The 26,693-nt window shown below is 40.5% G+C and overlaps 1 protein-coding gene across 2 annotated transcripts in view; it reads right to left on the bottom strand.

Moving 5' to 3' along the window:
• LOC118798145 (proto-oncogene vav-like) overlaps positions 1-26,693 on the bottom strand; it is a 66,696-nt gene that overhangs the window by 12,645 nt on the left and 27,358 nt on the right. For both annotated transcript variants that reach the window (XM_036557497.1, XM_036557499.1), the window contains exons 9-21: positions 25,958-26,061; positions 25,319-25,418; positions 25,100-25,195; positions 20,099-20,167; positions 19,299-19,385; positions 12,154-12,239; positions 11,219-11,354; positions 7,946-8,055; positions 7,723-7,824; positions 5,587-5,681; positions 5,423-5,445; positions 4,757-4,796; positions 4,088-4,224 (exon numbers count right to left, since the gene is read on the bottom strand). In XM_036557497.1, coding sequence (XP_036413390.1) covers positions 4,088-4,224; positions 4,757-4,796; positions 5,423-5,445; positions 5,587-5,681; positions 7,723-7,824; positions 7,946-8,055; positions 11,219-11,354; positions 12,154-12,239; positions 19,299-19,385; positions 20,099-20,167; positions 25,100-25,195; positions 25,319-25,418; positions 25,958-26,061 — 1,185 coding nt within the window. The remainder of the gene's footprint in view (positions 1-4,087; positions 4,225-4,756; positions 4,797-5,422; positions 5,446-5,586; positions 5,682-7,722; positions 7,825-7,945; positions 8,056-11,218; positions 11,355-12,153; positions 12,240-19,298; positions 19,386-20,098; positions 20,168-25,099; positions 25,196-25,318; positions 25,419-25,957; positions 26,062-26,693) is intronic.

Below are 26,693 nucleotides of genomic sequence, written 5' to 3'. Positions count from 1 at the left end.
TGCTTTTCACCATCCAAGTAATCCCAAACACATTCAGTAATGCTCAGTGATGTCTCGACTCTTGTCCTGGACTCTATTGTTCTGAGAACACGAGAGCTGCCTAGAAGGTCCTGAAGGTTCCCCTCTGAGGAATTTGCTGACCAGAATGGCTGTCTGCATGCAGCTTTGCCACTTTAGTGCCATAAAGTGTCTGTTTATGATCTGATGAGTTGATTTAGGCGTGTTGGAGCAGGAAAACAGTGCAGCGTGCGGTGCGTGGGGAACTCCTGCACTCGCAGTGAGAAGCAAAGATGCGTGCGTTTCTGATTAACTGAAACTAATACTGTAACACTGTTTATGTCTGATGTAGTTTTAGCTCTGCTCCGAAAACCTGAAGTGACAGCATGGGAACGGGGTCTGCAGTGCACGTCGTGGGCTTACCACGTGTTTTGTGGTGTATTTGAATGTGCACGCAGTGAGAAACCCACACGGCGTGTTCTGTTTCGAGTGTAACAGGCCGACAGCATTTCTTTTTCTTTCTAAAGCACAAAGACCCACAACAAGAGCTAAAGCTTTATATTTCTTATATTTTTTTATTTATTTCTTATATCTCTATATTTATGAACTGCATTGAGAGCTGACAATGCAAGATATATATATATATATATATATATATATATATATATATATATAGATAGATAGATAGATAAATAGACAAATAGATAGATAGATATATCCCTTTGTTAATCCCAGAGGGAAAGTCTTCTATTGCAGCAGCATGATGTACAGTAAAGAGCAAAACAGGAGAAGATATATAATAAAATATACTAAAAAAACCATAAAATATAATGTGCAGTACAAAAATAAGTAAGTAAAATTGCATAAATACTATGCAGGTGACAGTGCAGTGGTGCATGTCACATCCAGTGGATGAACTGAGTGACTAAGCACTGTAAACGATAACATACGTTAATAGTTGTGCGGTGTGCCTGGCTGTATAAGCAAGTGGCAGTGCAGTATACACCAAATGGTAAAAAGATTAACAACAATTAAAAAAGAGAAAAAAATGGTTAAAAAATAGTACATTTTAATTAACAAGACGAGAAGAAATAAAGAGAAATATTAAAGAAAGTGAATAGTGGTGCTAAATGAAAGGCTAGCAGCAATAAAAACAGAAGGAAGTCGTCTAAACAGGTCAAGACGTTCGCATAAACCTACTTAACATCTTACTTGGTTTGATCAGAAGAGGTCAGTAATGTCATTTGTAAGGGATCTTTGATGGGCTGATTCATACCTGATACAGTATCTGTGTAATTTCCCCATGTAGTTAAACTGGTCACACCCACAGCGCCCACCAGATCATGAATACAAACACTACTCCAACTATCTGCTCTCTTTAATGCTATTTAATGCCACACTGCTGGCTTGCTTCACATATACTTGGACTGATCACTTGAACTAATATGCATTCCACTGTTTACTGAACACTGCCTCTAAAAATGGTCCCACATAGGTTTACACACTGTCTATGCACCAGTACACTTCTGAGTCTCTGGTTGATTCTGTATATATTTCCTATTGTCTGTTTGTTTTATTGTCTATATATTGTTTTTTTGTACTGATTTTGCGTATACATAGTGTCTCTTATACAACTTGTATATGTGCACTCATGTCCCTGTCCTAATGTTTATGCACCGGAGAGGTAGCCTAAACATGTTTCTTATACTGTACCACCATATATGTATAATGATAATAAAGTCAAATTGATTTAAACTGAATAGCCCAGATGAAAGTGTCATAGCCTGGACGTTCACATTAGCGTAACAGATTAGAATTAAACAAGGTCAAACAACAACAAAAACAAGCTTTAAGTTAATGCCAGAGATAATAGCATTAGGCTAGTAAAGTGGACTCATTCAGCTTAACAAATGCTGCCAAACAAGACAGAATTTGCAGTGCTTTGTGGGAGATACTTCACAGATATTCCATTTTCCTTCTCCTTCTAATCAGACCATCAGCAAAAATGGTACAGATTACAGTTCTGTTTTAAATTGAAGGATAAAGTATCTGTGCCAAGATCTCCATTTTAGCAGTTAACCTTGTTTTCCAGACAGCGAAAAACAGAGGTGTGGATGTTTGTTGTAGGATTCTGTTATTATATTACTGTGAAGTAGGTCTGAACAGGACTGCTATTACTGAAGGAGCTTCAGGTTCTGCGAAATATATAAGGTTATCTGTCTATCAAACTTGCAGAAACTATAGACATTGCAAATTTATTCTGGATTAAAATCACAAATCTCAATAGTGATCATTCAAACGTAAAGCACCTCTGCAGATAAAACTAATCCAGCTCAAATATGGCTTTAGTGTACACGCATAAAAAAGGTTCTTCAAGTGTTCTTTAGTTATTTTTAGAACCATGAGTTTTATATAGAACCATTTCATGCTTAAATAGTTCTTTGCATGGTGAAATCGTTCTTCACTTTGACGGAGAAAGTATTGTGCATGGTTCTATGTAGAAGCTTTTTGGAAATGGTTCTATATAGTACCAAAAAGAGTTACGATGTCAATTTTGTGAAAATAGAAGAACTTTTTTTTTGTTTAGGTTCACAACTTTACCAAAAATGCATCAGCAAAAAATCCAGCATCCAAAAAATGACACAAAGAAAGGAATAACAACCAACAACCAACCAATTCCCAACCAGGAATTGCCAGGATTTTAGGCATTTTACCCTCTACAGCATAAAATATCATCATTAGATTCAGGGAATCTGGAGAAATCTCTTTCTGCATAAAAGACAAGGCCAAAAATCACAACAGACTATCAATCTCTGAGACGGCACTGCGTTAAAAACCAGCATGTTTCTGTGATGGGTATCACTGCATGGGCTCAGGAATACTTTGATTAACCGTTGTCAATAAACCCGTCCATCGCTGCATCCACAAATGCAAGTTATGACTGCACTATTCACAGCAAAAGCTGTATCAACAATGTCTAGAAACACCGCCAACTTCTCTGGGCTTAAGCTCACCGGAAAAAAAATGCTCAGTGGAAACATGTATTGTAGTCTGATGAGTCACCCTCTCAGATTGTGCATGGAACTAATGGACATTGTGTCCTCTGAGTCAAAGAAGAAAAGGATCTTCCAGATTGTTACCAGCTTGTAGTACAGAAGAATGGCAAATCCACTTTCAAAACTGGAACAGTTTGTCTTTTCAGTCCCCAGATAATTATTAGGTGCTGTTAAAAAGTAAAGGTGATGTAACTCAGTGGTGAATGTGGTCCTGTTCCCAACTTTTTTGGAACATATTACAGTCATCAAACTTGCAAAAAAATGTGTTTGTGCTGCTTTCAGTTTAATACAGGTCCAACAGAATTTACTAATAATAATAGCATTTCAAACACTATGTCAACTTGTTTGAAACTGGGTTTGTACAAATAAGTGGGTGGGGTCTAGGCCCTGATTTAGACCAGTCAGAACTGGGTTTTGTGTCATTTTTCTTCACCATACTAAAGTTAGTTGTTGGGCATGAATTGATCAAGCTAGCATAAGCACAGATCTGGTCGTAAATATGGGGAAAGTAAAAATGCCTAATTTAAACAGATTTGGCTTTGTTTTTGCAACACTGAAACTTTGATTCCAGTCAGATTGACTAGCGGTCAGGAGTTCTACTGTAACCCCTCTGGCGCTTTTCCCCTTACTTATGCAGTAGTGACTCTAAGAGGATGTCGAAAGTGCTGAACTGCATCTTTTTTAGTGAACTGAAACCAAAAACCTAACCAGTTTCACTCCTGTTTTTAGGGAAAGCAGACACAACATTAAATGAGGCAGAACTTTCTCTCCTGGTGGTGGGTACCGTTTGTTGTGGCACAAAGTAATAGTTAAAGTTATCAAAATTGCTAGCTTTGAAAACAATGACCACTTTTTTTTATTAAGGATTAGCACGGGCAAAATTGATAGCATGGCGCAAAAGTGCAGCTAGCATGACCATATTGGTTTTCATTCCCTGCCAGCATCCGGTCATTGTTAGGCATGGGAACATTAGGGTGACACTTTCCCACGTGTGTCTTGAGCAATGGAGTAAGAATATAATGATGAAGCCTCACCTCCCACCACTGTAGGTCGACGTCTGCACGCGTCAGCTCTACGACGTCACCAACGGTGAGATGCAGTGGTTGGCCGAAAGCCACCGGTGGTGGAGGCAGCCCATAATAATCGTGACACACCTCCATCTTAGGAAGACCTGAGAGCGACAGAGTGAAAAAGAGGAGTGGAAGAGAGTGGAGGAGCCAGTTAGGATGGATTGGGCGATAATGCAAAATATAACATTAAGATACATGAGGCATATTCACAAAACATGATACACATCATGATCTTTTGTTCCCACAATATGAATTTCATTTAAAGTTAGCAAAATTTAAGAAGGAACAGAACACATAAATTAATAAAAATGAGATGACACCATAATGGGCTGTCATCCAATCAACTACCTGTTACTATACAGTTTATGCAGTTACTCTGCATTGTTGGTGTTTACTTATTATAATTGGTTGAAATCTTTATTTTCTATGATCATTGCAGTTGTTCAGTGTTCTAGAAGTACCGACCAACCCACCATGTACTCAGCAAAGAGTGACGTAATTATCACAATAATGATAAAATATCTCTTTTGCCTGCCTGTAGATGCAGCATGCAAAACACTAAACTTTGAGAAATATGAATTAAGAAAAGCTGATCAAGCATATATAAATGATCACAAATTTGACTGAACTGACCTGGTTTAGTCTGTCGGTGAGTTGCAGATCGGTTTTTGTTCTGAAAGAGAGAAAAATGATTGAACATTTTGACACACTGGCTGACGATAGGATTGTTTTAACCCCATAAAGCCTAACACTTTAGTTCCTCACTCTCATAACTAGATTTCATAGTGGATACTGAGTATCGTTGTTGATTTTGAGGTTGATATTAGCCATACCACGTGCGGCATGCGCCTGTCCCCTGGGCCCCAATGATGGCCGCCAGAGCTGCCAGGAAGGCAGGGCCTGAACTCCGAGCCCTGAAGATACCCCAGCGAAGACAGCAGGGAGAGGATGAAATCTGTGAGGGAGTGGGGGCACAGGGTACGAGTCTTGAGCCCCATCTCCTGGGCACCACCCCTGCTCTCCGGCTCGGCCACCGTGATCAAAAGTGAGGTAAATTAAAGTGGCCTTGCTGCGGGACCAGAGGTAGTGCCCAGGAGGCGAGGCTCGGGACTCAAGCGCCGCCCCCACTCCTTTGCAGATTTCATCCTATCTCTGCCGTCTTCGCAGGGGTTTCATCTAGGATCGGAGTTTGGGCCACGATGACGAGAGGCAGGAAGCCGGCAGGGGACAGGCGCATACCACACCACATAAATGATAATGCACTGAGAAAACAATATAAAGACTACAAATGACACTAACCTTTTTCAAAGTCCCAGAATTTTCTGTAAAAAACAAAACAAAAATAGATGAAACAGATTCACATACATACATACTCTCTCAGTACTGTTAATATTGATCTTCGTTGTACTGCCACATAATCGTGTTAAAATAATCCCTTGAAGGTCCTAAATCAAACAGGTCACCTGAGCTTCGACCACACGCAGGAACTCGTCCCAGACACTCCTTGTGGGCAGGCATTTTGCAGCGGCTGCAGCGGTAGCCCTGGAAGAATATCCCTCTGATGGAGCAAATAAAGAATCATTTGTTAATGAAGATCATTATACTGGCCTTTATAACCACTCACTAAATGTTTTTTTGCTTGCTGTGATCATCAATATCAATAAACGTTATCAAATCAATGCAGGCCAGGCACTCTAGTGGCACAACTGGCTAAGCAGCAGCTCTGGGGAAGCTTTTTGGGGACAGTCGTGGGCTGGAGGTTAGGGAACCAGGCTTGTGACCAGAAGGTTGCCAGTTCAATCCCCTGAGCTGACAGTATGTGACTGAAGTGCCCTTGAGCAAGACATCTAACCCCCAGCTGTTCCCCGGGTGCCGGGCAAGTGCTCAATAGGAAAAATGTGGAGGTCTAATTTCTCTGTATGCAAGCACAGTTGGCCAATGGTTTTAAGATTCTCCAGTTGAAAGATTTGAGGTGAAAAAGGACTAGGCTAGTACCATTAGCAGAGGTAACAGACCACTTGTCTGTTTAGGTAAAAAGACTAGTACGGCTGCCATTCTTGGTGTAAATTTCAGGCCACAGGTCATCTACTCTGGCTTCTAGTGGCCTAGTTCTAGCTTTAGTGCAATGTAGTAATGGCACACAGACACACAGAGAAATTGAACAGTGCTGCAAGTTGCCAGATATGTCGACACCGAATGTTGGCACTAGTGGCTACACCTTCAGTGGCTATACCTTCATTACAAACAATGGCTTTGGGGTTCCCAAGTGGCACTGCCATCTAAGCACTGGCCCTATCATTGTAAGATCACTGTGAGGTGAACGTATAGCCATTCGTGGCCAGGAGTCCAGGAAATCCTAACTGTCCTCTCTAGGACTGTTATGGATTGTCCCCCATCTCCCCCCCTCCACTCAGCTCAATGCTAGCCATTGCGAATGTCTGTTAGCTAATGTAACAGAATTAGTACGTAGCATTCTCTTCCAAGTGTGTTGAGCTCCAATAACGTTGCATTAGCACCAGTTTGAAAAGGTGCTGTGGAGCTTTGCATGTGCTTGCCTTCACCCTTCTACCTTGGTAGCATTATGTGTTGAAGGGAGACCTAGCTAGGTGGAACAGGCCTCAACTAAACTGGGGAGAAACTGGGTAAAACTAAAATAATTATATGAATAAATGATGCAGGCCAATCTTTAACTATGTTACAACAAAGATTCCCCAGTGTGTTTTAATCTATTGCAATGCTATATGTAGGTTGCAATGTGGTTTTGGTTCATACTATCCTGCTCTATTGAGCAGTGGTTCACCTCCTCCCAGTTTAAACCAGAGGTCTCCAATCCTGGTTCTGGAGAGCTACCTTCCTGCAGAGCCCAGTTCCAACCACAGTTTGCCACACCTGCTGCAGCTAATCAACCTCTTCCCAAGTCCATGACTGCCTGGATCAGATGTGTTAGAGTTAAGAAAGAGGCAGGCAGCTTATTGGATACTGGTAGGAACTAAACTCTGCAGGAAGGTAGCTCTCCAGGACCAGGGCAGGAGACCACCGGTTTAAACTCTGTTTGAGATCTACTGTCTCTTGTATTTATAACTGTTTACTTAACTCTCTTATAACATACAAAGTTCAAGCCCAACTTATTAATCTCCCAGCAGTTTTATTTCTAACCTGGATCTGCCATAAATGATTCAGACTCTACCAGAAGATTAGTCTCCATAAAGGCACGTGAAAGACCATATATTAGCAATAGTTCCACTAAAATCTAATTTACAGTTTCCCCCATAAAGCTTTAACACTACCAATCAGCATCCATCTATATTAACAAACAAAATCTTGGACAAAATTTAGGCTTCGAGTGGCTGACATTGTTTAAGGCAACTGTTTGATGATTTAGGCATGCACCATGTTAATTGGTGGGGTATAAGCTTCAGTTACTTCTTAGCTACACTAGCATCATAAAGTGCTAAAACTAAAGAAGCAAACTCCGGACACCAAAGATGTCTTGGCTGATTAACTACATCTGGGGTAAGAGAGGAAAACTGGGTCAGTTCTATTTTTGTTTGAATTATCAATCTAAAGCTGGATAGTTAGAAGAAATCCAGACTGTTTACCTGAGCAACATCTGACAGGCTTTGCAGGAAGTGGTGTCCTCAAAGCAGTACATCTGGAAGTCATGACCGTTAGCTGTGCTGTTGTCTGGACACAAGTTGGACCTGCACGCAATCACCATTAAGAATCCAGAAAGCTTTCAATTAACTTTCCAACAATATCCTACCAGCTCTTATTGGAACAAAGGTAGGAAAATGATGTAGATGACGGTGATGTTTCACTCACAGAGCCATCTCAAACTGCTCCAGCCATTTCTTCTTCAGCTCCCGCGTCTTAAAGAACAGGTCATAGCCGCCCTGACCGTACGAGTCCATCAGCAGGAAAGTATGTGTCCACTGTACACAAACAAAATGCAGATATTCAATGCAATTTGAGAGAGAAGCTGAGTGAAAATACATTTTTATCAGTATGAATTATATACAGAGAAGAGAGCTGAAGATAAATATGATGAGAAGAAAAAGTGCTAGATGAAAATAACGAGACAAAAGGATGATGAAAAATATGAAAATGAAGAATGGCGAAGAGGAAGATAAAGGGAAGAGAGTGATGAAGATGAATAGATGATGAGGAGAAGAAAAGAGAAGATAAAAGGAAAAATGAAACTGAAAAATGGTCAAGGTGAGGATGAAGACACATAAAGAGAAGAAATGGCTGAATAAAGGAAAAAGAAATATGAAGATGAAAAGATCAGTGATGAAGAAAGAGATGATGACGATGGCGGAGATGATGATGGAGATGAAGGTAAGGAGTAGAGAGACAGAGATAATGATGGAGATGAAGGTGAGGAGTAGAGAGATGGAGATGATGATGGAGATGAAGGTGAGGAGTAGAGAGATGGCGATGATGATGGAGATGAAGGTGAGGAGTAGAGAGACAGAGATGATGATGGAGATGAAGGTAAGGAGTAGAGAGATGGAGATGATGGGGATGAAGGTAAGGAGTAGAGAGATGGAGATGATGATGGAGAGGAAGGTAAGGAGTAGAGAGATGGAGATGATGATGGGGATGAAGGTAAGGAGTAGAGAGATGGAGATGATGATGGGGATGAAGGTGAGGAGTAGAGAGATGGAGATGATGATGGGGATGAAGGTAAGGAGTAGAGAGATGGAGATGATGTCGGAGATGAAGGTGAGGAGTAGAGAGATGGAGATGATGATGGGGATGAAGGTAAGGAGTAGAGAGATGGAGATGATGATGGGGATGAAGGTGAGGAGTAGAGAGATGGAGATGATGATGGGGATGAAGGTAAGGAGTAGGGAGACGGAGATGATGTCGGAGATGAAGGTGAGGAGTAGAGAGACAGAGATGATGATGGAGATGAAGGTAAGGAGTAGAGAGATGGAGATGATGATGGGGATGAAGGTGAGGAGTAGAGAGATTGAGATGGTGATGGGGATGAAGGTAAAGAGTAGAGAGATGGAGATGATGATGGAGATGAAGGTAAAGAGTAGAGAGATGGAGATGATGATGGAGATGAAGGTGAGGAGTAGAGAGATGGAGATGATGATGGGGATGAAGGTAAGGAGTAGAGAGATGGAGATGATGTCGGAGATGAAGGTGAGGAGTAGAGAGATGGAGATGATGTCGGAGATGAAGGTGAGGAGTAGAGAGATGGAAATGATGTCGGAGATGAAGGTGAGGAGTAGAGAGATGGAGATGATGATGGAGAGGAAGGTGAGGAGTAGAGAGACAGACATGATGATGGAGATGAAGGTAAGGAGTAGAGAGACGGAGATGATGTCGGACATGAAGGTGAGGAGTAGAGAAATGGAGATGATGATGGAGATGAAGGTAAGGAGTAGAGAGATGGAAATGATGATGGGGATGAAGGTAAGGAGTAGAGAGATGGCGATGATGTCGGAGATGAAGGTGAGGAGTAGAGAGACAGAGATGATGATGGAGATGAAGGTGAGGAGTAAAGAGACAGTTGATGATGGAGAGGAAGGTAAGGAGTAGAGAGATGGAGATGATGATGGAGATGAAGGTGAGGAGTAGAGAGACAGAGATGATGTCGTAGATGAAGTTGAGGAGTAGAGAGACGGAGATGATGTCGGAGATGAAGGAGTAGAGAGATGGAGATGATGTCGGAGATGAAGGTGAGGAGTAGAGAGACAGAGATTATGATGGAAATGAAGATAAGGAGTAGAGAGACGGAGATAATATCGGCGATGAAGGTAAGGAGTAGAGAGACGGAAATGATGTCGGAGAGGAAGGTAAGGAGTAGAGAGACGGAAATGATGATGGAGGTGATGATGAGGAATAGAGAGATGGAGATGATGATGGAGATGAAGGCAAGGAGTAGAGAGATGGAGATGATGGAGATGAAGGTAAGGAGTAGAGAGACGGAGATGATGTCGGAGATGAAGGTGAGTAGTAGAGAGACGGAGATGATGATGGAGATGAAAGTGAGGAGTAGAGAGACAGAAATGATGATGGAGAGGAAGGTGAGGAGTAGAGAGACGAAGATGATGGTGGAGATGAAGGTGAGGAGTAGAGAGACGAATATGATGTCGTAGATGAAGGTGAGGAGTAGAGAGATGGAGATGATGTCGGAGATGAAGGTGAGGAGTAGAGAGACAGAGATGATGATGGAGAGGAAGGTAAGGAGTAGAGAGAAGGAGATGATGTCGGAGATGAATGTAAGGAGTAGAGAGACGGAGATGATGATGGAGATGAAGGTGAGGAGTAGAGAGACAGACATGATGATGGAGAGGAAGGTAAGGAGTAGAGAGAAGGAGATGATGTCGGAGATGAAGGTGAGGAGTAGAGAGATGGAGATGATGATGGAGATGAAGGTAAGGAGTAGAGAGAAGGAGATGATGATGGGGATGAAGGTAAGGAGTAGAGAGAAGGAGATGATGTCGGAGATGAAGGTGAGGAGTAGAGAGATGGAGATGATGATGGAGAGGAAGGTAAGGAGTAGAGAGATGGAGATGATGATGGAGAGGAAGGTGAGGAGTAGAGAGATGGTGATAATGTCGGAGATGAAGGTGAGGAGTAGAGAGATGGAGATGATGATGGAGAAGAAGATAAGGAGTAGAGAGATGGAGATGATGATGGAGATGAAGGTGAGGAGTAGAGAGATGGAGATGATGTCTTAGATGAAGGTAAGGAGTAGAGAGACAGAGATGATGATGGAGATGAAGGTGAGGAGTAGAGAGACGGAGATGATGTCGTAGATGAAGGTGAGGAGTAGAGAGACAGAGATGATGATGGAGATGAAGGTGGGGAGTAGAGAGACAGAGATGATGTCGGAGATGATGATGGTGATGAAGGTAAGGAGTAGAGAGACAGAGATAATGATGGAGATGAAGGTGAGGAGTAGAGAGACGGAGTTGATGTCGGAGATGAAGGTAAGGAGTAGAGAGACGGAGATGATGTCGGAGATGAAGGTGAGGAGTAGAGAGACGGAGTTGATGTCGGAGATGAAGGTGAGGAGTAGAGAGACGGAGTTGATGTCGGAGATGAAGGTAAGGAGTAGAGGAGCTGATGAGGAACCTTCTTGTGATCTTTATCTCCTGATGGTTCGTCTCTGAGCTGGAAATGCTGAAGGTCGATGAGCTCCTTAAGCTCCATACTCTCTCCACTCCTCTTCTTACAGACCAGCAGAGCTTTATCAAACAGGAACGCATACCTGCACACACACACACACAAACACAAACACACACACACACACACACACACACACACACACAAACACACCCACACACACACACACACACACACACACACACATACACTTTAATGCGATCAATGATCAATAATCATCTGAGACCTCCCCCTGAGTGTGATTGGTCCTAATCACCATCTTATTTGTTCTGAGACCTCCCCCGACTGTGATTGGTCCTAATCACTGTGTCGTTTGTTCTGAGACCTCCCCCTGACTGTGATTGGTCCTAATCACCATCTTATTTGTTCTGAGACCTCCCCTGAGTGTGATTGGTCCTAGTCACTGTGTTGTTTATTCTGAGACCTCCCCCTGACTGTGATTGGTCCTAATCACTGCCCCTTTGTTTAAAGACCTCCCCCTAATTTGTTTGTTTTCCTTGTTTGGTGTTTCAATTTAGCCTCTCCTTTTCTTGTCAATGCTTTCAAAATGGACTGGTTTAAAACAACTCGCACTTGTATCCTGAACCCACGTCTTCCTCCTCTTCATCACTGTTACATACATTTAACACTTTTTCCTTCTGGAAATGACCATTATGGAGATATGAGGTTTTCTTATGACAGTGACCATATAAACAAGTGGTCATCAATCCTCCTGGAGAACTGCTTTCCTACAGAGGTTAAGTCCAACCTGCATCTATAATGTTGCCCTAATAATGCAACTGATCCAAACAATCAGCTCTAGCAGGTGTGGCAGATTGGGGTTGGTGCTAGACTCCACTGGAAGGTAGATCTCCAGGATCACTGGTGTAAACCCTCACATTTACCTGTCCTGTTTGGACTTCTTCTCTGGACTGCAGATCTTCAGCTCTCCATCAATCTTTGGACGCCCAAATAGAGCGAGGGACTGAGCCTGGGGGCATAAGAAAAGAAGAGAAGAGAAGAGAAGAGAAGAGAAGAGAAGAGAGGGGAGGAGGAGTAAGGATGTGATTTAATCTATGTTTAAACACACAGTCTCCTCAATCTCACTCATTTGAGACATTTAAAGAGATAGTTAATTGAAATATTTACTCCTAATGTAGTCGATCAGCCAAGACAGGTTTGGGGTCTGAAGTTTACTTCTTTAGTTTTGTGCTGAAGCTACAAGGCAAATGTAGCCAATAAGTAATGAAAGCTTACAGCTTATGAATTAGCATGATGCTAACTGCTTGCCTCAAAATGCTGAAATGACAATTAGCTATGTGGTGTCTGACACTGTATGATACACTGTTATCTAGAAACATGGGCAAAGGAACATTAGCATAGTTAAGATCAGTAGAAGCCACTAGGAAGGTTGAATTTAGTCCAAGTTTGTAGCTAACAGTATGTCTGAAACCACAAAATCAGTCTATTAGAGATAACTGAACAACTCCACTCTACAGTGATTTAGTCAGGCAGTTAGCACCATGCTAATTGCTAGTAAGCTTCTATTACTGGTTAGCCACTTTGACCTTGTTGCTCATGCGCTAAAACTAAAGAAAGACGAGTCCAATATAGCTAAACAAGGCTAAGCAGAAAACAGTACAGGCGTCAAAATAGCTGCTGCTATGTTTTTAGCTATGCTAACATGCTTTAGTCCATGTTTCCAGTGTCATAAACCACATTATCAAGTCTATTAGAGATACTAAACAACTCCACCTGCTTTGAATGAAGATTTAGTCATGCAGTTAGCACCATGCTAATTGCTAGTAAGCTTCTATTAGTCGTCAGCCACGTTAACCTTGTTGCTCACATGCTAAAACTAAAGATATGTCCAGTATAGCTAAGCAAGGCTAAGCGGACAAAAGTACAGGCCTCAATGTAGCTGCTGCTATATTTTAGCTATGCTAACGTGCTTTAGTCCGTGTTAATAGTGTAAGAAACCACATAATCACATCTATTAGAGATACTAAACTCCGCACGGTTTGAGGCAGATTAGCTAATCTGTCTTGCTAACTGGTGGAGTCTAAGCTTCTATTACTCGTTAGCTACATTAGCCTCGTAGCTCCAGTGTTAAACCTAAAAAAGCCAAGCACCAAACATGTCTTGGCTGACTGGCCACATTCGGAGGGGAACAGGGTAAAGCAGATTTTTTCTACTATCGCTGTAAGAGTGATATCAGTAGTTCAGGGCCGGGTTCAGTCAGAATGAAACAACCCCACTGTGGTTACCTGCTCCGCTGCACAGCATCATGCTCTGCAAACATTCACATTTTGCAAGATTTGGAGAGCATGTAACGGTTCATACATGTATGGCTCGAATTAAGCAGTACCTGATCAATCATTCCAATAAACGATAATCATGATAATCATTCACTTCTGAACTGTGTGAACGTTTCAAGTGCTCAACAAAACAGCTGGTGTACGTTTGAAAAGTTTGTGAAAACGCTCCGTCGTTCGTTAGTGTCATTTCACTGACATCTCTCCTGATTTTTTAGGTATACATATAGTGGTGTGCAAAAGTTTGGGCACCCCTGGCCGAATTCCATCTTCTTGTTGATTTTCTAAGTCAAAATAAGTGAGCACATCCTCTACAGTGAGCACATTTCTGCTCATTTTTAATACACAATTACTGTTTATTTGCTGAATTTAACATTTTGGGGGGTGAAATAAGACATAAAGGGTGGGCCGTGCAAAAGTTTTGGCACCTTCTATGTTTTATTTTTTCCAATATGTTGGAACAAACAAAACTGTGCACACAAATCGGCAGAAAAAAAAAAATGACATATTCCCTACAGAGAAATAATTTTCACTTTAAAAAATCAGGAAAATATGCTGGTGTTAAAAACGTAGCATATGTATACTGTATATGTATTTGTAGTTCATATTTATATTTTATTATGAGTAATTTTAACGTCCAGTGTCGTTGTGCGTGCAGCACATATAACTAATCATCTCGGTGAATTAACCTCTTTGTCATTGTACTCAGAAGTTGAATTAGAAAAAAAAAAATACAAGGGGGATGGTGAATTCCAACGACCAATGAAAAGCGTGCATTTCTACATAACCCCCTCCTAAGCAGGTGCATGCATGCTTTGCTCTCATTGTAACTTGCTGGTTTGACATGAAGCACTGTTGATACATCCAAAGGAAGCAGGCATATAAATCTCAAATATGGATGGAATTAAAAGGGAATTCACACATTTTTTCACAATTTCTGTATCATATAAACAGAGTCATTCAGAGTGGTTTGGTGTGCAACGCTGCGTTTTAGAGAAACTTGCCGAGTCAGAGCTGTTCACAGTGGTGGTGATAGGAACCAGACGTCCACCTCTAAAAGCTCCCTCACAGAAAGTTACTACATGAAATGGTTATGAATTCACTGCCTGATGACTGAGACACTGTTTTATGATGGTTTTGAGAAGATTTTGGCCTAAAGTGTATGTTTAAACTCCATTCATGGTGGAGGGATACATGCAGGATGTTGTGAGGCAAAATAGTCCCCAAAGAAAATGTATTATATTATTTACCACTATTTTATCTGAAATCTGATTGGCCACCTCGCCGAAGCTGGTAGTTGATTAAAGACGAATTCACTGGTTACAGTGATTCAGAGTGGTTTGGTGTGAAATGGTTCAGATGTCTTTACAGTGGTGGTGATAGGAACCAGGGGTCACCATGACTACAACACAGATATAGACTTCATTTACTATCCAGAACCACCAGTGAACCTACACGAGTCTTCTGAGTTTATATGGAATGTTGATGATGGAAAATAGTGGAAAATCTGAAATAATAAGTTTTCTTTGGGGACTATTTTGCCTCACAGTGCCCTGCATGTTATGTGTCCCTCCATGATGAATGGATTTCAAGCCAAATTTTAGGCCAAAACTTTCATAAAACAGTGTTTCAGATATCAGGCAGTGAATTGATAACAGTTTCATGTAATAACTCTCTGCTTTTAGAGGTGGACGTCTGGTTCCTATCACCACCACTGTGAACAATTCTGACTCGGTAGGTTTCTCTAGAACAGAGCGTTTCACACCAAACCACTCTGAATGACTCTGTTTATGTCTTAACCACTTAACTACATAAAAAAATCGAATGAATTTCTCTTTAAGTTGTCAGTCCTGAGTAAAGTTAGGCGTCATCCGCTGATTTTTATTGGGAATTGGGAGATGGGAGTGTTTCTGCTCTATTAAAACCGAATGATATGCATTCTGATTCTTCATATTGATTCTCAGAAAGTGTCTCACTTTCCCAATATTGTGAATGAAACCCAATAAACTAGTAAGTAATAAAACTCTACAAATGAGTTAGTAAACTCTTAAAAAAAGAAAGCTGAGTAAATGTCATTTAAAATAATTGAAAATGGCGTTTTATATTTTACCCTCCACTATGTCACCACTGATCCGAACAGTACAGTTCAGCTAAAGCTTCCTCACTCAGCAAGCCCATTCATTCAAGCTGTAAACGCATCTACGGCTTCCTGAGGCACAGGAAACAATATATGTGGCAGTTTGGCAAGGTGAAGTTTTAGAGGATTCTGGAGCCTTTCAGTGTGGAGCAACTGGAATATGGAATCATACTGTGAACCTGAAAGTGAACACAGGTGAGGAACTGTGGAATTATAACAGTAGCATTTAAGAGATCAGTAATAAGTGGGTAATGACATGGTAATAGTATGGTAATAAGATGTATTGATCTAAAAATTACATGCTAATTTTCCACTTGGTAAAAAATAATGAAGCCAATGATTGTAGTGATAAATTGTTGGTAACAAAATAGAAAAATAATAGCAATAAAGCGTAATTACCCACAAAACCCTTTGGTCATAATACTAGGCGGCAAATTATTCTGCTTATAAACTAATTTCGAATGACAATTAGACGTCGTCTCAGCCCCACGGGCCAAACCCCAGGCTGAGCAAAGTCTCGGATTGGGTTTAAGAAGGTCCAGCATGGGTGGAACTTAGTCAAACAGCTAGCAAGCTATTGAAGTTATCGTTAAAGTGCTAGTGAGGAAGCTCACATGTACGAGTTAAAATCTTGTTAGTATCCTGTAGCTTCAGTGTCTGTTAGCTTTAGCTAACTAAATTGAGGGGTGTAGCTTAACCCAAACCATTTGAAGCAGTGATTTACCCAAGCTAACATGGCTGGGGGGGGTGGAGTTAACCATAACCCTAACCTTAACCCTTCCATTTACCTACCTACCTACCTGAGCTACCTCAACAATAGTTTAGGAAGCTAGTTGACTTCAACTGTTCATTGGCCAGTTGCCTCTGATCTGCCTAAGCTGAGGTTTTTTCCTCCCTAACTGAGGCTCTGCCTATGCTTGGGCTTGGTCAGTCGTAATCTGCTAAAAAAAGCTCAGCTACATTTCTGAGAACCGAACTCTCAGGTAGGAGGAACAATGCTAGCTTCTGTGCTAAACTGCAAGTGTTTGTGCCATTTTGTTAAACTGATAAATTGGTGGAAAATCCATTTTTTTGTGCACAAATCTATGATTTTAGTTGATCAAATGTGCTAATGATCTCAGTTTTCTACCTGATTCTTCTAAAAGAGCCTGGCTACTGAAATTAAGGAAACAGACAATGGTCCAAATGTATTCAAAGACACTAAAAACAGTAGATTCTGTAATTCTTCGCCATAACAAGCTCTTCAGTAATATTAGGCACTGCTTGTTCACTGTTTGCCGACCACCTTCCTGTATCGTCTCTGGTTTGTGTTTATTTTTAGGCCTGTAGATCTCAAAGCCAAAATACACACGAGCTTCAGCCCTCATGACATGCTTAATACATGCTAAGACTTATTAGTCAGTAACTACATGGGCGACAATGCAGACTGGGTTATTCTTAGGTTAACATTATGGACTTGCCAGTGAGTCCTGGCCGTTTAAGGGCTTAAACGTGTGATCATGCGCTAAACAACCTTATCAATTAAGTACATATCGAAATATATTTTCAAAGCCTATTCACACTGAAGAATGAAAAAAATACATGGGTTTTAAAATATCAGGTCTGTTATATTAAAATATGAATTACCAGTTTTATTTACAGTTTTAAACTGACTGTGAATGGACTGTGAATTTTCAATCCACTTCAGCTTGATATTCTATGTTCTTGATATTCTATATTATATCTTTATTCATATATTATGTTCTTTATTCTATGTTGTTACGGGTGATTGCAGTCCAAGCAAATGTGAATCAAAAACATGTCTCCTTGATTACAGCACAGCACAAACAACAAACAACATGCTAACTTTAAAATAATTTACAGTCATATTCAACACCCCTGGTCAAATTACATTTTTTGAGTAAGAATAAGTCAACATGTCCTCTACAGAGAATGCATTTAAATATGGCTTTTTAAAAACATTTTCTTTCTTTTTTTGCAAATTTTATTGCACTATTTCTGTTAATTTGTTAAGTTTAACATACTGGAATATGCCGTAAAATGTGCCATAACCATTGCACAGCCCACATACAGTCATGTGAAGAAGTACGTTTGGACATGTAGATAAGTCTTCATTTAAAAAGTGTTGATATATAAAGGTGATATGATTTAACAAGTGACACTTAAAATCATAGTTTTTTGTCATTCTTTATATAACTGAAATAAACAATAATGCAATTTTCTTATGTGGAAAAAGTAAGTACACCACTATATATATATATATATATATATATATATATATATCACCCCTTCAAACGTGCCGAATTGAAATCAGGTTCATTCAATCAGGTCCTTCTGATCAGAACACTGTTAGAGAACACCTTGGAGGAACCTGTCTTATTTAACCTCAGATATCTGGTCTGGTTTTACATCAGCAAATTAACCTCAGTAGCAAACTTTAAGTTGCTAAAATACGTCTTTAAGAACCCCAAAGTTTAATCGCAGCGTCTGCGGGTAGCTCTTGCCACTGATGTACACTTATGTAAAAGTGCATGCATCAAGACTGCACAAATTTGACCTACATGGTGCATGAGGAGGAAGCCTTTGCTGTCTAAAAAGAACATCGGGGCAAGACTAAAGTTTGCTAATTGATCTAGGCAAGGACCAGGACTTCCGGAACAACGTGCTATGGCCGTAGATAGACATAGAGTCATAGATAGGGTTGTTAGCCACAGTACCAGGGGCCAAGTTTGGCAAAACTAAAGACAGCATTTCTTTAGAAGAATACCTGCTGTAAAGCATGGTGGTGGAGGTGTTATGGTTTGGAGCTGCTTTGCTGGCCGACTTGCAGTCATAGAATCAACTATGAATTCTCTTTCATACCAAAGAGTGCTTTAGGAGAACGTCAGACTATCTGTAAAAAGGTTGAAGCTGAAGACCATCCAACAGGATAATGATCCCAAACACACAAGTAAATCCACCAAGGAACGGAGGGTTGTAGAATGGTCTGAGATCTGAATCCCATTGAAATGCTGTGGGGGGGGGTTTGAAACGGGCTGTACATGCAAGAAGCCGCTCGAACATTGCGCAGTTGAAATAATTGTGCATGGAAAAATGCGAAAAAAAATGTATTCTAATAGATGAAACTGGTACACGGTTATAGGAAACACCTACATAAAGTTGTTTCTGCCAAAGGGGCAGTACCAGTTACTGGATCCAGGGGTGTACTTACATTTTCAAAGAAAGAAAGACATCTCAGTTCATTTATTTTGAAATAAATGATTGCAAAATCAATTTTCCTTTGTTTTTTTTTGTTCTGTTACATAACATATCTATACATACTGTTTAGCTGATGATCAAATACTATTATGCCCACATTTGTCAAAAAAGGAAAGCATTTCATGGGGTGTACTTATTTCTTCACAAGAGTGTAGCTGAAAGTCCGAGGAATCAGGAGGAGTACCGTAGTACAACATAGCGACTGTTTCTAAATCTAGGTCTGTTCTCTTGCTCAATTGGACTAGATGTGAAGGTTCCACTGTGTTAAAATCGCATCTGTTTTTCTACTTGACAATATCATACTTGGTGTGAAAAGACCTTTAGTTTGATTTGATCTTACCATGTTCTCAATGCAGAGCTGGAAGGCTGTGATCTGACGAATGATTTCATTGTCCCTCTTTACCTCATTGACACACTGTGCTAGATCCTACAGAGACATACAGCAAGAGGACATCCATTTAAACTATAGTCAAACATTTCTCAACACATCTTTCATAAACATACTAAACAAAAAAAGGATCTCTATCTCTATATATCTAATTATATCTCTAAAAACTGAGAACCTATAAATACAAACTATATGTACATAATATATTTATTCATCAAATATATACGATAGCATTCAACTATTATAATCAATATTTTCCATAATATTAAACCAATCTGGTATGCAGCAAATGCATAAAAAAATTATGATCTGTTCATCTCAAAAAATTTCACAGGTTCCAGATAATCGGTAGAACACAACTGTAAATAAAAATGAAGACATGTTAGATGTGTCCAGAATGATGATTGGAGCTGCAGGAGATTCTAAAATGATTAGATAAAAGACTCTGAAACATCAACATTGAAGTTCTGTTATATTAAACATTTAAAAAGAAATTCTGATAAAATGGATATTCTGAATTCATCATATTTCAAAAGTGGAGATTGTATGTAAAAAGTTCACTTATCATTTAATACCTTGACTTTTGCGTTCTGAGTTCTTGGAATATTGAATACAATATCTAACAATACCTTTGGGTGAGTAGTTTATAGTATTTGAATGTTATTATTGTATGTACAATAACAAAAATACTCATACAGCAAGTGATACCAAACTTTTGAACGGTTGTGTAAATGTATCAAACACATTCTCACCCTCATGGCATCCAGTGCAGTGCGCAGGTTCTCCTTATCTGTGGGACTAACGGTGTGTTTCACCAGTTCCTGACAAAACAAACACCATTTATACACAGTACAGTGTGTGTGTGTGTGTTTATACCAGTATTAGTGTGTGGTGGGAGTACAAGTGTATGGTTGTTTGTACATATGCGTGTTTTTTCCTGAGTTGGAGACTAAAGTTGTACTGGAATCACGTTAGCTAAATCCTGACTCAGACACATCCTCAACTGACTTGCAACCCAGGGACTCGAGATTCGACTCAGAATCAGAGACTCAACTCAGACTCACATTGCAGAGCCTCAAGACATATACTCATATGACAGAGACTCAAGACTCGACTCAGACTCACAATTTAGAGACTCGAGACTCAACTCAGACTTGTTTTCCAGAGACTTAGACTCGATTTAGACTCGAGACTCAAATCTCAAAGACTTAAAACTTGAATTGGATTCGCATCTCATTGACTCCAGAGTTGAATCTCAGAGACTTGAGACTCAACTCGGACTTACACCTCAGTGACTAAAAACTTGAATCTCAAAGACTTGACTCAAGTCAGACTCCCAAAACCAGAGACTCAAGACTCAACTCAGATTCGCATTTCAGAGACTAGAGGCTCGACTCACACCCACATCTCAGAGACTCAAGACTCAGACTCACATCTCAGAGACTCAAGACTCTTATCAGACTCACATCTCAGAGACTCCAGACTCTTATCAGACTCACAACTCAGACACTCAAGACTCGAATCAGACCCACTTTCCAGAGACTTAGACTCAATTTGGACACCTCAGTGACTCAAGACTCAATTCTCAAAGACTTGAAATGTGAATTGAATTTGCATCTCACTGCCTAAAGAGGTGAATCTCAGAGACTTGAGTCTCTACTTGTACCTGCACCACAGTGACTTGAGACTTAAATCCCAGAGACTTGACTCAAGTCAGACTCGCAATAACCAGAGCCTCAAGACTTGACTCAGACTTGTGGAAAACCTTGCTGACCACCTGGAATGCTGCTTTCAAGTCAGGCAACAGGCTAGCAACTCTCAGCAGAGTAAGAGCCAACCTGACCCAGGCTATCAAAGAAGCAAAGCACAACAATGAAACTATGCACAGAGAAAATATGGATGCTTTCTAGACACCAGAGACACACGGCATAAGTGACATCATATACTTGTAATAGACTCCCAGACACACTGAAGGATTTCTATGTATGGTTTGAAGAACAGAATAACCAGTCAGCAAGGAAGATCACCCTTCATCAAACCAACCAAGTAGTCTTAGGCCCAATCCCATTTCTTCTTTTTACCCCACCGCTTGTTTTCAAGTGTCACCCTAACTCCTTGGAACAGAGTTACAAGGGGTAGTGGTTGAAATCTTGCCCTACAAAATGGGACCCTCAAATAAAAAATAAATAAACCAACATTGCTTCATAAACAGGCTACTAGCACTGCTCTGTAGGTGACCCGGCCTGAATTCAGTGATAGGAGAGAAGGAAAAAGTTCAGCTCCTCACTGCTGGGCTTTAGTTACATGTAGGGCATCATACGCTTTCAAAGAGGGGCAATTATTTATTATCGCCCATCCCAAATTCATTGATGATATGAAGCTGAAGTCAGATATTCACCAGGTTCTTGTTTGAATTTTCCCGTTCCACCTTGAATGGAGCTGCAGTTACATTCTGGCGCTTCATGCGTCAGAACTGCTGGACTATTTAAGGAGGAATGGGAATATTAGCTAGCTACCAAGACATTAGCATGCTATTAGCGATTTTTTTATGCTTGTTACAAAGAAAAAGACCATAATACACTGAAACAACATTAAACTAAGATAATACAGTGGTTATCGTAATATTTTAATGAAGAAAATTCTCACATTTCTGTATTTCTTTGGTCGCTCGCGCAGCCATCTTGCTGGTTTTTCATTTGTTCCTCATAACTCTCTGTTTGGAGCCTCTGAAAAACCTCTGTTTGGAGGGCCATGTAGCCCAAACACTTCACCCTACCCCTCTATCTCAACAAAAATTGGGACACACTAACCCTAGACGTGAACACGCTAAACAGAGGGCTAAGGGATCAGTGGTGGGGCAAGGGGTGAAACGGGGTTGGGCCTTAGTCTTAGTCTAGATGTTAGGACTACATATTCCAGAGTTAACCCTCGGAAGGCTGTTGGCCCTGAAAACATACCTGGCCAGATGTTCAGGGGATGTGTTGCCCAGCTTGCGAATGTCCTAACTGACATCTTCAACATCTCTCTAAGCCAGATAGTTGTCCTGGAGTGTTTCAAAACAACTACCATCATCCCTTTGCTGAAAAAATCTACTGTGTCTTGCCTCATTGACATTAGACCCCATAGTGCTCATTCCCATTATCATGAAGCGCTTTAAGTGGTTGGTAAGGAAACACAAAGAGCAGTCTTCCTTCCACACTGAGGACAACCGGACAACTGTTCATGTATCACTGTCCATGCATCACCTTAACCATGTATCGCCTTAACTGGCCTACAGAGGACATCATATCCTCTGCCTTTTATTTCTCACTGACTCACCTGGACAGAAAATTATATGAGAATACTGTTCAAAGACTTCAGTTTAGCATTCAACACAATCATCCCACAGCAAGTTATTGGAAAGCTGAGCTTGATGGGCTTAAACACCTCCTTCTGCAACTGTATCCTGGACGTCCTGACTGGGAGACCTCAGGGTTAGCAATAACACCTCAAGCCCCTGATTTTCCCACTGCTGACTCATGAGTGCTGCACAGCATTGCTCAAATCACATCCTCATGTTTGCTGAAAACACTACAGTGGTGGGTCTTATCAGCAACATTGACGAGTCAGCATGCAGGGAGGAGGTGGAGCGGGTTGCAGTCTTTTAATCTCTTAATGTTGATAAGATGAAAGAGATGATTGATGACCTCAGGAGGAACCATGGTGATCACTCTCCTCTGCACATCAATGGTTCCACTGGGGAGAGAGTTAAAAACTCTCAATTTCCTTGATGTGCAAATCACCAGTGACCTCACCTGGACCCTCAGCACCACCTGCCTGGCCAAGAAAGCCTAGCACCAACTTCATTTCCTGTAGAGGATGAAGAGAGCAAACCTTCTATCCTCACTACATCCTACAGAGGGACAGTAGAGAGTGTCCTGACCAGCTGTCTCACTGTGTGGTAAAGGAACTGCACCATCTCAGACTGCAGGACCTTACAGTGGATTGTGAGGACAACAGCGATCAAGTCTTTACCCACCACCAATACCTCTTACCACAAGCGCCAGCATTGTGAACAAACCTGAATGAATGGATTCTTCACCCTCCTGCCATCTGGCAGAAGGTACCAGAGCATCCATTCCACCACCTCCAGGTTCTGCAACAGCTTCTTCCCTGACACACTGATGCCCACCAACATCCAGCTGGGCTAATCTAGACCCTTTCCAACATTCATCCTAGACTGATCATGCACCCCTTTACCATCACTGCACACCGGTACTTTAACTATTATTACATAACTATTTGAAAGCTGCTATGAGACCTCAATCCGTCTGTGCAATTTACAGTTGACATTTTTGCACTACTTCCTTTATCACTCATCTGCTGCTTAATGCCAATCCATGCATATATATGTGTGTGAATATATACATGATTTTTGCTACGAGAAGTGCTTCTTATTAACACCAGCAAAAAAGGCAAATAACAGCTGGGCAAAGCTATAGGACACAAACCAACTCTAACTAAACCCACTCACTGACACAGAATAACAAAAATAGGTCTAACTTTATTTGGATAGTGCACTATAGATTATCTACAGATGTTCAAATTGTTCACAAACTATCTGTTGAAAGTCAGTTGATTCTAAACAGTGGTGGAGTTAGGGTTAGGGGCAGTCATGGGCTGGAAGTTAGGGAACGAGCCTTGTGAAGAGAAGGTCATCGGTTCGATCCCCTGAGCTGACAGTACATGACTGAAGTGCCCGTGAGCAAGACACCTAACCCCCAACTGCTCCCCGGGCACTGCGGATAGGGCTGCCCACTGCTCTGGGCAAGTGTGCTCACTGCCCCCTAGTGTGTATGTGGTGTTTCACTGCATGGATGGGCTAAAATGCAGAGGTGAAATTTCGCCGTTGTGGGACTAATAAGTGTAACTTAAACTACTGTTAGGATTTGGATTGCGGTTAGGGCTAGGTTTAGGATTAGAGCAGATTTAGAGTTGAAGCTAATTGTGGTCAATTTAAAAGATATTTATTTGAATGTAACTTGAAAGTAAATTAAGCATCTACAAAGTATCTAAAGCAGACTATCCGAATAAAGCGTTACCCACAAATCATACACCCTTAAACTAAGGAACAACAACATTAACCATACAAACAACAACATTTAACAGGCCTTTGGTAGAGGGGTTGGGGTGCACAGCACAGCTCTGCATACCAGGCCTCTAGAGCATCTTCTATGTACCAGAGCAAGTGGTAGCCACATATGATGCCCATACATTGCTGCTGTCGGAAGAAAACCTCATATTTCAGTTTTTGTCGTTTATCAGTTTTCGGCATGATCCAAAAATGCCTGTTGCTCTTTACATTGTGTGTAAATTTCATGAAGAATGGACTAAAATAAACAGCCCAAAATGACTTGGACAAAAAATTTGGTTCCATTGACTTACATTAAAAGTAAAGTATGTTTTCTCCTTCTCCTGTAAAGTTAGCTTTTTTGGAGATATGAGATTTTCTTCTGACAACAGCGCTATACTGTTTTGTTGTCCTGTCTAGTATTATTGTCTTGTGTAGTTATTTTGAGGAATGACAATAAAGACCACTGGACTTGTCTCTGACTCATAACCCGACTCCAGATTCGACTTGGACTCTCACCTCTGACACTCGAGACTCAAATTAGCCATAGACTGTGTGATTGTGTGTATATTGCGGTTGTTTGTGTAGATGTGGCTGTGTGTGTATGTGGTTTTGTGTGTGCATGTGGTTATGTGCGTGTTACCTGCAGCAGTAGGTGGTATTTTAACACTCTCTGCATGGGCACCATCAGCAGGTCTCTGAGTGAAAATCGCCCACTGTTGGCTCTCATAGAGCACTCCTGTGGTGAAGGGGGGGCGGGAAGGGCACTAATTACTGCATGCATTCAAGCCCACGCTAACAGGTGTGTGGGGATGTTTGAGTGAGACTGCGCGTGGTTTCTGTGTGTGTTTTGCATCTGTACCTCTAGTTTCATTCTGACGTCCTCCTTCATGCTGGCGATCTTGTCCAGGTGTTTTGTGGCAGATTCCACTTGACTGCAGTACCGGCCGTACAGCAGCAACCTGTAAAGATTATTCAAAAACATAACGATGTGCAAAGAAATTTACAAAATAATGATGTTCTGTTTGGAACAAAGGAAGAGGAGAAGCAATACTTTATGATAAATGACATCAAAAGTAAAGCAAATAATGCTTAAAAATAAAACATAATTTTTAATATTAACAATTTCTTCTGCCAAAAAAAGTAGTTCCAGCCACTTAGAGTGAAGCAACCATTGATGTTATTTAAAACACACTGATCCATGGAATGATATAAAGAATGTTTGGTGTCAAAAGGTGTTGCAATCACATACACCAGCTCTAATCGACCAATCAGATCGAGTGGGTGGAGCCTACTGTTCAATAACTAATTACACACAGGCTCAAAGTGTTACACAGGTCAACACCTAAATCTCTTGTAAACGAAATTCCAACAAATAAACAGTGTATGAATTTTAACATGTAATGTGTTCAGAGATCTGAAAGGTTTACAGATGTTTCTATCAACAGTCAAACTAAAATAAAATGTGCACTAAATAAAAACAGCCCAGAGATGTGCTCACTTCTCCTTGTAATCGATGAAAACCTGGAAGAGGTTTTCTGCACCGTACGTTGATATGGAACTCTGCACTTCCTTCAGCAGGCAGCGATGAGTACCGGCCAGATCCTGTAGATACACAAATGCTCAGCTTTAACAGATCAAAAAGATGAAAATAAACACTGAACAATGGTACAAACAAAACAGTGTTATTATATATTTATTACTCTTTAATAATGCCTTTAGTTCAAATAGACCATAATGTAATTCTTGTAAATATCTGAGCTCTGAATACTTTATTGTTTATATATATATATATATATATATGGATGAATGTATTACCTCTGCATTGATGGAGATGAATGGTACATGAATGAATGTATTATTACCTCTATATGCAATTTTTCATGCATATAGACATGGTAGGTGAATGAATAAATGAATAAATAAATGAATAACTGCCTGAATGATGTATGAATTGTTATCCGTTACCTGAATGAATAATGTATGGATGGATGGGTGAATGAATGAATGGATAATATATAAATGGATAATGTATCTCTTCTACATAGAAGATCAATATAGAAGATATTAATAGATGAATGAATGGATGATGGATGAACGAATAATTGAAATAATGAATGAATGATGTATCAGTGGATGAATGTATTATCTATGCATTGTTGAAAATGAATGGTACACAAATGGATGAACGAATGAAGGAATTAATTATGTATGAATGGATGAATTTATTATTAGTT

Source organism: Colossoma macropomum, unplaced genomic scaffold, assembly GCF_904425465.1.
Source record: "Colossoma macropomum unplaced genomic scaffold, Colossoma_macropomum, whole genome shotgun sequence".
Classification (NCBI taxonomy): Eukaryota; Metazoa; Chordata; class Actinopteri; order Characiformes; family Serrasalmidae; genus Colossoma; species Colossoma macropomum.
Note: the sequence above shows the minus strand (reverse complement) of the source record. Positions and strands in the feature narration are given on the sequence as shown.